Source organism: Carcharodon carcharias, chromosome 31, assembly GCF_017639515.1.
Source record: "Carcharodon carcharias isolate sCarCar2 chromosome 31, sCarCar2.pri, whole genome shotgun sequence".
NCBI lineage: Eukaryota > Metazoa > Chordata > Chondrichthyes > Lamniformes > Lamnidae > Carcharodon > Carcharodon carcharias.
In genome coordinates, this window is record NC_054497.1 from 29,168,185 (window position 1) to 29,180,870 (window position 12,686).

Genomic DNA, 12,686 nt, shown 5'->3' on the forward strand with positions numbered 1-12,686 from the left:
TAGCAGAGCAGGTCAGTGTTATCTCACTGAGCTCCTGATCTTGAAGTGAAGACCCAGAAGAGGAACTTTGGCCTGACTCCTTGTGGGGGGAGAGATAGCAGAAGAGTAAGATGATCCACTTTGTTGTGTGCTCTCCTTCTGCTGATAGCTTCATAGGATGATTCAGCACAGGAGAGGGCCATTTGGCCCTTCAGGCCTTTGCTAGCTCTTTAAAAGAGCTACCCAGTTAGTCTCACTGCCCTGCTCTTTCCACACACCTGCATATTTTCCCCCTTCAAGTGTTTATCCAATTTCCTTTTTGATGGTTACTATTGAATCTGCTTCCAATACCCTTCCAGGCAATGCATTCTAGATCATCACAGCTTACTGCGTTTTAAAAAAAAACTCATCTCACCTCTCATTCTTTTTTCAATTACCTTAAAGGGGTTGTGTTAGCTTGAGTCGAGAAGGACATTTCCAGACTGTTGCCTGACCTGAGCACAATTTTTTGACTCAAACCCATTACCTGGGTGGGATGGGGTCGGTTCCTACCCAAGGAAGAGGGGGAGTTGTGGGACCATTGCCTGACCCTGGTGTGTGGTGGGGGGTGCATTACATGACCCTGGGCAGTGTGGGATGGAGCGGGGCAGGGCTGTTGCCTAAGCCTGAGGGATGCGGAGGTTGCCACAGTTAGGGAACCATTATCTGACTCTTGGGATAACAGCAAGAAAAAAATCCAGGTGCTGAAAATCTGAAAGAGAACCTGAAAATAGTGGAAATGCAACTGAGAACACAGTCAGCTGATGATTTGGCTATAAGCCCTTCCTCATAAGTTCCCAGTTCCTGAAAGGTGCATTTGTCCCTTTAAAAAAATATATACATATAAACTGACTTGTTTCTATTCCAGAGATGCTATCTGACCTCTTGATTTGTTCAAATGTTTCCAACATTTTGTCCTTCTACGCTTGACTGTTGATTTGTTGAGTGAATGGGATGGAAAGAAGAGGCAAATGAATAATGCAGGTTGAGGGTGTTTTGCCCATTCAGCTCTTGGTACACATCTGTCTTCTTCACCCCATTAGGCATTCTGGCTCTGACAGGCCTGTTTCACCAACTCTCAAGAGCATCCCACATCATACTGCCACAGAAGAGATGCAATTCTGACATGGCGCTGAGGCCAGTAGTTGGGGCAAAGTAGAGGGAGGTTTAATCTGCATCAAGCTGCATTGCATGTCTGGGAGCACTTGATGCGGTTGTGGATACCTGAAGTAGAACATGTTCTACATATCATTGCTGCTGTGATCCATCGCTTCAATGAATATAAAGTTGTTGAGGAGAAATAGGACTAGAGCATGTGAGACAGTTAGGGAATGAGGTTATTTTGAAAGAAAAGATAGATTTCCATTTATATAGCACTGTTCATGATCATCAGGCATCCTACTTTACAGCCAGTGAAGTGCAGTCTCTGTTGTAATGTAGGAAACACAGCAGGCAGTTTGTGCACAGCAAGCTCCCACAAACAGCAATGTGATAATTGTTGTAAGGGTTGTTGATGTCTTACTGAGGGGTCTGGAGCCTTGTATGGTTGAACGTTGTGTTTCTTAGCACTCAGCTGTATATGTTTCCAGGGTGCAGCCCTGCATGGGTGCAGTCTCCATGCTGACCTCTTTTAGACTCTTTGACACACATCTCCAATCATGTGACTCTCTCCATCACAGTGTGGGCGGTACGGTTTCACCAGTTTCCTCATGTGAGAGAATCTAGAACCAGGGGTCACTGTTTAAAAACAAGGGCCTGCCCATTTAAGACCGAGATCAGGAAAAGGTTTTTATGAGGGTCATGACTCTTTGGAACTCTCTTCCTCAAAAGGCGGTGGACGCAGAGTTTGTGAATACCTTTAAGGCAGAGCTAGCTAGATTCTTGATAAGCAAGGGATATTGGGAGAGGAGTAGGTGGGAATGTGAAGTTGTGGTTACAATCAGATCAGCCATGACCATCTTGAATGGCGGAGCAGGCTCGAGGGGCCGAGTGGCCTATGCTGTTGCTCATTTTGAACGTTCGTATGTCCCACCTTAATCCTTGGTCTGCCGAACACCTTTATACTATAATAATGACCAGATGATTTTTTTTGTGTGTTGTGGATTGAGGGATAAATACAGGTCGAGCTCATCCTTTATCTGAAATCCCAGGGGCTGATTGTGCTTTGGATTTCAGATAATTTTGGTTTTCGGATACCACATATCGGAATAGGCCTAGTTACATTACAGTAGCCTAATCCTAGCCTAGCTATACTCTAAGGTAAATAAAATAGCTAGGAAAGTAAGATGTATCACTGAATAATAAATACAGGGTACCGGTAATAAGTTCTCAGTCGTGGCGCCATCTGTGATCCTGCTTGTAGGAGAGGTTCCGACTGTCAGCGTGGTTCATATAAAGTGCAGACAAACTAGACTGCCATGCTAAAGGTCTGGTGTGGTCGGCGAGGCCCGTGTTTGCTCAGGCCGTATCAGCTTGGATCAGGGACTTTCCGTGCTAAAGATCAGGTGCTGTCGGCGAGGTTACTGTCGGTCAGGGACTTGAGGTTCAAAAAAAGTGCGGATTTTGGATGTGTTTGTTTTTTGGATTTACGGATAAAGGACACTCAACTTGTGTTGACCAGGACACTGCGGTGAACCCCCTGCTCCTCTCTGAAATAGTGCCGTAGGATCTTGTACGTTCACGTGAGAGGGCTGAAGGGGCCTGGGTTTAACATCCCTTCTGAAAGATGGCGCCTCTGGCAGTGCAGCACTCCTTTGGTAGTGCACTGGAGTGAGCGCCTTGAGTTTTTTTTTTGCGCTCGAGTCTCTGGAATAGAACTTGAATGCACAACCTTCTCATTCAGAGAGAAGAATACTCAGCTGAGCTATGGCTGAAGCTGAATAGTGTTTAAGTTTAAGCTTCAGTGTTTTTCATGTAAGCACAGGAAACCAGAGGTGCTTGGTCATCCAGCCAAGCCCATGTGTCTCATCTTACTACGCCTGTTCTACAACGGATATTTTATAGAAAGGTTCCGGCTCTGATTTTTTTTTTGTGAAGCCCCTTAACAGAAAATTTTAAAATTTGACTTCATTGGAGTGCCTGATTCATGAGATTTGAGCAAATAACATCAGTGGATCAGCATGTGCAGCGTTAAATCATTACAACCTCTGAGCTGAAAATTAGACACTGTGCATTTTAGAATCAATTTCATCTGTTTCCTCTTCTCATGAGCTTTGATCTGTGTCATATACTCTCAGCATCTAGTGGGTGACGGAGGTAGCATATCCTCTGCATTCTCTAACACTTGTTTAGCGTCCAGTAAAATGTAATTTCAGTGTGTCCTGCTCTTCACCAGCAACCACCCCCCCCCCCCCCCCCACGCCTTGCCAAATTTAACTCTCAATCCAAGTCACCTCATCAGCTGAAGTGTCATCCCTATATATTAGGGATTTGGTATAATTCTATAGGAAAGTAATCACTCCTAAGTAGTTCACTGTCAAGTTTCTCTTTTTGGCCCATACTTGTAATAATTTACAGGATTGTGCAGTGGCATTCTGTGAAGATAGATTTCAAGGAGCCAACTGTACCTCATCTCACACTTGTTAAATTTCTAATCTTGCAATCATCATCTCGATACTTGTCTTGTCTTGATGGCCTTCCCTTGATACAATTTGCACTGTTCCAAACTCTGTCACCATAGCATGGACCAAGTCCCACTCATCCACCTCATGTGTCCTGACTGACATTCGCTAATATGCTGCATTCCAAAGTATTTAGTGCAAAATCCTTATCCTCCGATCCCCCTGTACTACTTATCATCTTCTCCACTCACTCTTCTTATTCCACTGTGCATCTTCCCACCCTGTCCAATACCCTTGTGCTTCATCACTGGTAGATCTTTCAGTCCTGCATACTTATTCTCATCCTAAGCCCCATCACGTTTTGGTACATCTCTTATTACCTTCAAAAAATCTTCTCAAATACGCTCTGCTTTACCAAAAGAATGAGGATCTTTGAGGAATTGCACATGGTAAGTTATTGGAAAAGGAGAGAAGGAAAGCTGTGATCCTAAAATATTTCCTGTCCCCCTCCTATGTTCAAGATCAAGCATGGCAGTTACGTTAATGATGCAGAAATAAAATGGAAATGCTGGGAAAATAAGTCATTCAATTGGCGTTTGAAAGGGAGACATGTTTTGACTAAAGCTCATTCAGACAGTGCTAAGTGTGTGTATGGACACTTGTAGATACCAGCCCATATGAATGAATTGAAGTTTTGCTGAATGAAATTCATTGTTAACGTTGTACTAGCCTTGCTGCCAAAATTCTACTGCCCGCTTCAGAATATGTCATTTGTTGAGTTACAAGAGCACATGTCACCCCAGAAAACAGTTCAGTTTAATGGAGGTGAATTTTCCATCTCTGTAGTATTGCCTTAGTTCATCTGCTAAAACCTTGCCCATGTTTTTCCTACCTCCAGACTAGACTAGACTATTCCAAAGCTTTCGTGGCCAGCCTCCCCATTTTCCACCTTTGGTAAACTTCAGCTCTGTCCAAAACTCTACTACCTGTATCCTAATATGCACCAGGACCCATTACCCCTGTGCTTCACTGACTTAAATTGGTTTCCGCTCTTAACAAGGCCTCAGTTTTTCAAATACTCATCTTAGTATTTAAATCCTTCTATGGCCTCTTCCCTGCCCATCCCCCACCCAATAACAAATCTGCTCCAGCACTACAGCCTCTGAGATTTCTGACTTCTCCAATTCTAACCACTTATGCATCTCGGGTTTCCTTCTTCCTTGAGCCCTGCATTGGCGGCAGTGCTTCTGCTGCCTCAGCCCTAAGTTATGGAATTCTCTCCCTCACCCTATCTGCCTTTCTCTCACTGCCTCTTAGATGCTCCTTAAAGCCCACCTCTTTGACCCAGTTTTTGGCTATCCCTTTGTGGTGTAGGGTGAAATTTGGAATAACTCTGCTCTGAAGTGCCTCCAAATGTTTTTCTTTATTAATTGCTCTATTTAAATGCACCTTGTTGCTGCAATTTAACTTTTCTTACCTCTGCAGCTCTGAAGAGTCCTGCTGCATTTCACGAACAGAGGAGAAGCTTAGAGAGGGCACGGGTAAGCAGCTTTAACACCGATTTTTTACACCTTCCTCTTGCCTTTCTGATGGATTTTTAATTGGTGCAGAGGCGAAAAATTTAAAGGAACAGTTGTACAAGGAGGAAAATTTATGTTGGAGTATTGAACGTCATCTCTTATAAAAAAAAAGTCACTGTTGGAAAGTACCCTGAACAGAAATCCCAATAAACTATATAAAAAAAATTGTTGAACAAATCTGTGCTGTAAATGTCTGTATGTTCAAATTTAAAAACTCCCTTGCACGTATAAAATCGTATTCAAACATTGGACTGAAAATTAATTTCTTTGCTTAAAAGTATAATCTAGTCAGGCTGTTGGGAGTCATTAGCAGAATATTCTGGTTCCCATCGCACCAACAAGCCTCAGAAGCTGGAGACTGCGGGTAAATTGTGTATTTTCTGATATAGCTCGTTGCGTGACTCCCACTGGTGATGTGGGATGTTGGATAACTCTGGTCGCTGTGCCCTTCAAGAATTTAAAAAGAAATGATCTACAATAGACTTCTTGAAATTTAAGTTCTGGTCCCAGTCTCCACTGGACTTGTGGTGACAAACTAATGTGATGGATAGACATCTAAAAATTGAGACAAAAAATTTTAGTCTGCCCTGTTATGATCTGCTTTTTAACAGAAAGAAAGGATGCTCAAAATGCTATATAATGTAAGATTTTGAAATGCTGAAATAAAAACAGAAAATGCTGGGAAAACTCAGCAAGCCTGGGAGCATCTGTGGAGGGAGAAACAAAGTTAATGTTTTGAGTTCTTATGACTCTTCAAAGTTGGAGAAGTAGAAATGTGATGGAATTTATACTGTTTAAGGTGGGGGGGCGGAGCAGGTGAAGCAGGATAGAAGGTCAGCGATAGGTGGGGGCTAAAGAGAGATTGACAAAGATGTCATGGACACAAGACAAAGGGAGTGTTAATGGTAGTGGTGAAGACTCCTACCTCCACCCCTTTTTTTAATCCCTTTTTAAAAAATTTATTTGTTATTCACTTATTTTTCTTTTTTATTCATTCATTGTTTTATCCCTTTTTCTACCCTCCTTCCCCCCCCCCACCCCCACCCCCACCCCCAAGGGCCATCAGTCACTTGTTTCTATGTTGTGCTTTCACAGAGCACTCACCCTTGTTCTGATATTAACACATTCTGCTTTCTTACCTTTATGCCACCACCAGCACCTTCTTTAGTCTTCACCACTACCATTAACACTCCCTTTGTCTTGTGTCCATGACATCTTTGTCAATCTCTCCTTAGCCCCCATCTATTGCTGACCTTCTATCCTGCTTTACCTGCTCCACCCCCACCTTAAACGGTATAAATTCCATCATGTTTCTACTTTAGCTCTGAAGAAGAGTCATACAGACTCGAAATGTTAACTCTGTTTCTCTCTCCACTGATGCTGAGTTTTTCCAGCATTTTCTGTTTTTATTTCAGATTTCCAGTATCCGCAGTATTTAGCGTTTATTTTGAAATGCTTGCTGCTTTACTCAGTGTACAGACTTGCCTTGAGCTATGGAGTGTTAGTATGCCCTGCTGTGGCCTTAGTGAGTTTGTAACTGATCTCTACCTCCGTGTGAGTAAAGCAAGAAGTGATTGGGACTGGGGAGAGTAGAGTTCTCTTGATGTTGCCCCTCTTTTACCAAAGCGTGCATTGTGTGCAGACATCCTCGACCTGGATTCCCAAAGTAACCATTTTATTCTTTTCAAAAATTCAGACCGAGGACTATTTAAAAAGGAAAATCCGATCACGTCCGGAGAGAGCAGAGTTGGTCAGGATGCACATACTTGAAGGTAAGGTGTAGCTCCCTATCTCACTTCTGAAAGCACTTGTACATATTGGAGAATGACCACCCATGCTCTAATTGAATGGCAGAACAGGCTTGAGGGGCTGACTGGTCTCCTCTGCTTCATATGTGCTGCTACAGAGGCTTTTGTTGCAGTCTGTGAACTGCAGGTGGAAAACGCATCCCAACCAATCAGTGTAATAGCTGCATGATTTTCCAGCCAGCCAAGGAGGGATTGTTTGGAGCTGGGAATATAAAGTAGGCCATTGTATAAATTTAGTTGAACCCAAGCCTTGAGAAGTTTTAATTTTAAGACTTGTTCCTGCACACAGTAGTGGACAATAGATGAGAGGAGCGGCCTTCATTTTTCACTTTGTAAACTTCACATCAAAGCTGAGCCCTCGATGTAACTGCCTGCTGCTACAATCTATTGCTTTTTTGCAGAATTAACAAAATAGAAATTTATTGAAATATTGGACAGGATCTTGATTGAAAGGTAATGGCGTGTTAACAAAGCATGTTGTTCATGTGAAAGTTGCCAGCAAATTTAGGGAATCAAGTACTATGACCTGAGTTGTGAATCTCCAGAACTTGCTGGCTGATTTGCATCACTCAGCTGTTTGCAAAACAAACAGCTGACCTCATTACAGCCTGGGTTCAAACATGGACAAAAGAGCTATACACCCGAGCTGAAGTGAGAGTGACTACCCTTGACATCAAGGCAACATTTGACAAAGTGTGGCATCAAGGAGCCCTAGCAAAACTGGAGTCAGTGGGAATCAGGGGGAAAACTCTCCGCTGGTTGGAGTCATACCTAGCACAAAGGAAGATGGTTGTGGTTGTTGGAGGTCAGTTATCTCAGCTCCAGGACATCACTGCAGGAGTTCCTCAGGGTGGTGTCCTAGGCCCAACCATCTTCAGCTGCTTCATCAATGACCTTCTTTCCATCCTAAAGTGGGGATGTTCACTGATGATGCACAATGTTCAGCACCATTCGTGACTCCTCAGATATTGAAGCAGTTCATGCCCAAATGTAGCAAGACCTGGACAATATCCAGGCTTGGGCTGACAAGTGGCAAGTAACATTTGCATCACACAAGTGTCAGGCAATGACCATCTCCAACAAGAGAGAATCCAACCATTGCCCCATGATGTTCAATGGTGTTACCATCACCAAATCCCCCACTATCAACATCCTGGGGGGTTACCATTGACCAGAATCTGAACTGGACTAGCCTTATAAATACTGTGGCTTCAAGAGCATGTCAGAGGCTAGGAATAGTGCGACGAATAACCCACCTCCTGACACCCCAAAGCCTGTCCACCATTTACAAGGCACAAATCAGGAGTTTGATGGAATACTCCCCACTTGCCTGGATGAGTGCAGCTCCCATTACACCCAAGAAGCTCGACACCATCCAGGACAAAGCAGCCCACTTAATTTGCATCACATCCACAAACATTCACTTCCTCCACACATTGGCGCACAGTAGCAGCAGTGTGTACCATCTGCAAGATGCACTGCAGGAACTCACCAAGGCTCCTTTGACAGCACCTCCCAAACCCATGACCACTACCATCTAGAAGGACAAGGGTAGCAGATAGATGGAAACTTGGAAGTTCCCCTCCAAGCCGCTCACCATCCTGACTTGGAAATATATCACCATTCCTTCACTGTTGTTGGGTTAAAATCCTGGAACTCCCTAACAGCACTGTAGGTGTACTTACATTACATTGACTGCAGCGGTTCAAGAAGGCAGCTCACCACCACCTTCTCAAGGGCAACTAGGGATAGGCAATAAATGCTGGCCCAGCCAGTGACGCCTGTATCCCATGAATGAATTTTTTTTAAAAATAGGGATTTTGTCCTTAACCTCACCATTATTTATAGAACTTGCTGGATTTGAATATTAATTGACCACCAAACACACTATAGAAAGTAAAGGCTGGTAATTAACAGTGTAGGTTCCTCGTTAATATTATTTACACGATGCCAATCAGCCCCTCTATCATAAAAATTGAATGTAAACTGTAGAGTCTCATTCCTTAAGGTGGTAAATCGTTCTTGTGATTTACAAAAAAAATCTCATTTTAATTTTTCCACTTATTTTTTCTTCTCTTTTCTGTCAATACAATCTTCTTTTTCTTAAATTGCTCTTTCTCTACCTGAATTGATGAATTCATCCCCATTCAGTTGTTCTTGTCCTTAATCCATAGATCTCATTGGCTCTACTGTTCCAGTAATACCAATCCCAATCTCAAAGACAAAGATTTAGTATAAAAATCTTGAGTTGCTATTTTTTTCAAACATAGACCAACTATTCATTGACAGTTGGTTGATAAACCTCATGAGTGTTTTATTTAATCTTTACTAGGTGAACTCTTTACAAAAACTATTACTGCCCATCTGGATGCAGTGAGACTTAACTTCAGGGACCTACATCCAAAGGACACTTGCAGAATGCCTGACTTGAGATTGAGTCAGGCCATTTTTCAGGTGTCCTGAGTAGCAGCCTAAGACAGGCGTTTGACCCTTTGCATACACTAATGAAACCCCCAATGCCTGTGGAAACTGGAATGTCTGATGAGAAGCCTGCTTCCACCAAAGGGCCATTCTTGAAAGGTTTAGTTCCTTCCCTTATGGGCATCTCCCTCCAGTGAGGACCTATGGGATGCCTCTCTTGGAAGGCTTAATGGCTTCCTTATCTCCCATTCCTCCTCTCCCCCCCACAATGGTATCTGAGTGGTGGTCTCCATTCTTAACCATTGGGGCCTCTCTACCCACGCCCAATTTCATGCCTCATTCAATGACACCTAATTGCTTGATATCAGGTTTCTCCAGCTTTTTGTATGAATGAAGCCAGGACTCTCAAGCTGCTCCTGTTCCTAGGGGCTTTTTAACCTGCTCCATGTGGCTGGGCCTGGGAGATCCTGTCTCTCCGGCTCCAGCACAAACTTTGGGACTATGCTGTATGTCACTCTGTAACTTATGCATGTACATCAGCATGAAAAGTACATCGTTGTGCATAATCACTTCAAGCTTGGCAAAGCAATATGTTTTGGCAGGCCCCACTTCCAGTTACTTCTCCAATCTGCTCTCCAGAGTCTAGTTTGCATGCCTGAGTGACTATTTAAAAAAGCCCCAGATTTTAAAGCCATCTCATGAGATTGCTAAAGAAGCTGAATTTGACTGAGAAGTCGAGTCTCTCTCAATCAGTTTGCAAGAGTTGGCATGTCTGCTGTTCGCTAAGGCCCCAGATGCACCATTGCCTCATCACCTCACACTTGCAGCACGTTACAACATTTTTGAGCTCGTAGGTACAGAAAACCGTTTGGACAGGGATAAGCTATCAGATGCCCCCACTGTGGCACGCTACAGCCCTATATTCCTGTCTGATTCCCCTCCCACTGCAATCTTGGCCTTTGTGAGAATTGGAAGAGATTTTAGACACAGAAGGAATTTGCACAGCCTACTTTGGCCATTGGAATGAGCAGCAACTGGAAGAGAGTAATGGCTTTCAACACTAGCACTCAGGCGTTGGAAAACAGTGGTCGACATGCAGTTCTGCATCGCTGATGAGCTGTGTGCTGGCAAATATCAAAGGGAGTTTAACCCAGCAGGACTGCACTGACATGCAAGATTAGCATTGTATTGCAAAGTCTTATTTAACATTTCCAGCAGGACAGCAAATGAACTTAGAAACTCTTGAGCCTTCTGCAAATTGCCCTGTTTCAAGCTGCCTGATCTCATGGCGACTCTGCACGTTTCAAGAGTCCTTGTTTAAAGCTGGTGGGGAAAAAGATGTCTGTCAGACTTGAGTGGCTTTGGATGTAAAAGCAAGGTTAAAAAAGAGAGAAGTACTCTGTGCTGATTAATTACGTAATGTTACCGTGTTCTCTTGTTATAAAACTCTCTGGCGGAAGCAGCCTGTGCAGAATAAGGATTTTTAGAAAAAGGCCACTTGAATCAGCAAGGCTGCCCCTTTCTGATCCACTGCACCCAGCTTTCCAACCATAGCCCTCAGTTCTACATCAAAGTGTATCCAATTATCCACTAACCTGTTTGCTTAATCTCTTATAAACGAAATACACTAAAACTTACTCAACAGCTCTTACCCCTTTGACTGAACATGTCTCTCTCCCCCCCACCCCCCAATTCTAAATTCCTCACGTTGAAACTGGTCCCTGTTATTTGAACCCTTCACAACAGTGAACAGCTCTGTTGATTTTATAATCTACATATACACGGGGTTAAGTTGCAATTTGATAAACTCTTTTTTAAGGAAAAACTGAATTATAGTCAGTGCCTTGACACCTGACTGATAAAGGTCATGCTTGTCCAGGATAGGCTTGGTCACTATACATAGCTAAACTTGTGTTCGAATAAAGTCTCTCTTTAAAGAAAACACAATTATAAGTATTAAGTGGGATCATAAGTTGATGAATAAGAATTGAACCTAGTCTTTAAAGCCATTATTGAAGCAACAAATGAGGTTAGCCTTCAGAAAAATGGAAAAAATCTTGTCAAATAGGCCAATATATGAGGAACGCAATTCAACGTAGAAAAATGTGGCATCACGCGCATCAGCAATGCTCAATGTCCATTAGTACTCATCTATACTGTGTGTGATTTCGCCCCTTAAAATTACTAAAGAATGCTTTTACTTCGGAATACGTATCCAAAATAAGGCCACCAAAATGCTTAGGTTCATGAAATGGAACTTCCTTCAACTACAGTAAAGGAAATGCTCTATCAGATGCGAGTTACACTGTACCTAGAGTGCGGCATAGCCGCTTGGGACCCCTCTACTATTAAAAACATTACCCACCTCGAGAGAGATCAATGCCAGGCAGCTCAGTTCATTTCAACCATTAATCATGAGATGCCATCACTGGGTTGGCACAGTCTCCAGAACCGAAGAAAGGTCCACAGATTGAAATGCCTGTATAAAATTTTGAATGAATGAATAAATATTTCTAAGCAATACATTAAGCCCTAAAGGTGACTGAGTTTGCAGAGTTCATTATCAACTGCTCCAACTGTGCACACCCCAACATGCTCCCTTAGCTAACTCCTTTTCTCCCAAGCACGATTATTGACTGGAACAATCTTCCACAAACTTTAACTTCCAAGCCCCTTAAGGATTCATTCAAGGAAAACCTGTTGAACTTTTACAAATAACGTGACCATCGATTGCACTCATTGTGCACCTCCTGTGAAAATTCCCTAGTGGAAAACCACTTACCAGGGAGCAAGGATAGTATTTTGCTAAGGATGGCATTTATCTTAAGTCACAGGAGTGAGCAAAAATGCAAAAGGAACTCTTAAAATTCAGAACTATCATGTTTGATTTACAGTTTAGAAATTGCCAGACTAACCAGATGAAGCTAGTCCATCTAACCCATAACCAGGCTGAGAAAAATTAGCGACACCTGCAATTTGCACACACTTATAGTCCAGTTCCCTCACTACAAACCGGATCTCCAAAACTTACAGGGCAGTGGGATATAAAGGAATAAAAACAGAAAATGCTGGAAATGCTCAGCCAAGTCTGGTGGCATCAGTGAAGAGAGCGAGTTAATGTTTCAGGGACTTAATTTCTCTCTCGACAGATACAACCAGAAAATGCTGAGCATTTCCAGCACTTTCTTTTTCTATTTCAGATTTCCAGCATTTGCACTATTCAGCTTTTGCTTTTGAATATAAAGGAAGCTTGATCTTTAAGTGAGTGGCAAATACCGGTAAATGTATGGTGGAGCCTA

At 42.9% G+C, this 12,686-nt stretch overlaps 1 protein-coding gene across 7 annotated transcripts in view; it reads left to right on the forward strand.

Moving 5' to 3' along the window:
* LOC121271830 (myocardin-related transcription factor A-like) overlaps positions 1–12,686 on the forward strand; it is a 227,890-nt gene that overhangs the window by 162,971 nt on the left and 52,233 nt on the right. For all 7 annotated transcript variants that reach the window (XM_041178134.1, XM_041178135.1, XM_041178130.1 and 4 more), the window contains 2 exons: positions 5,064–5,119; positions 6,855–6,930. In XM_041178134.1, coding sequence (XP_041034068.1) covers positions 5,064–5,119; positions 6,855–6,930 — 132 coding nt within the window. The remainder of the gene's footprint in view (positions 1–5,063; positions 5,120–6,854; positions 6,931–12,686) is intronic.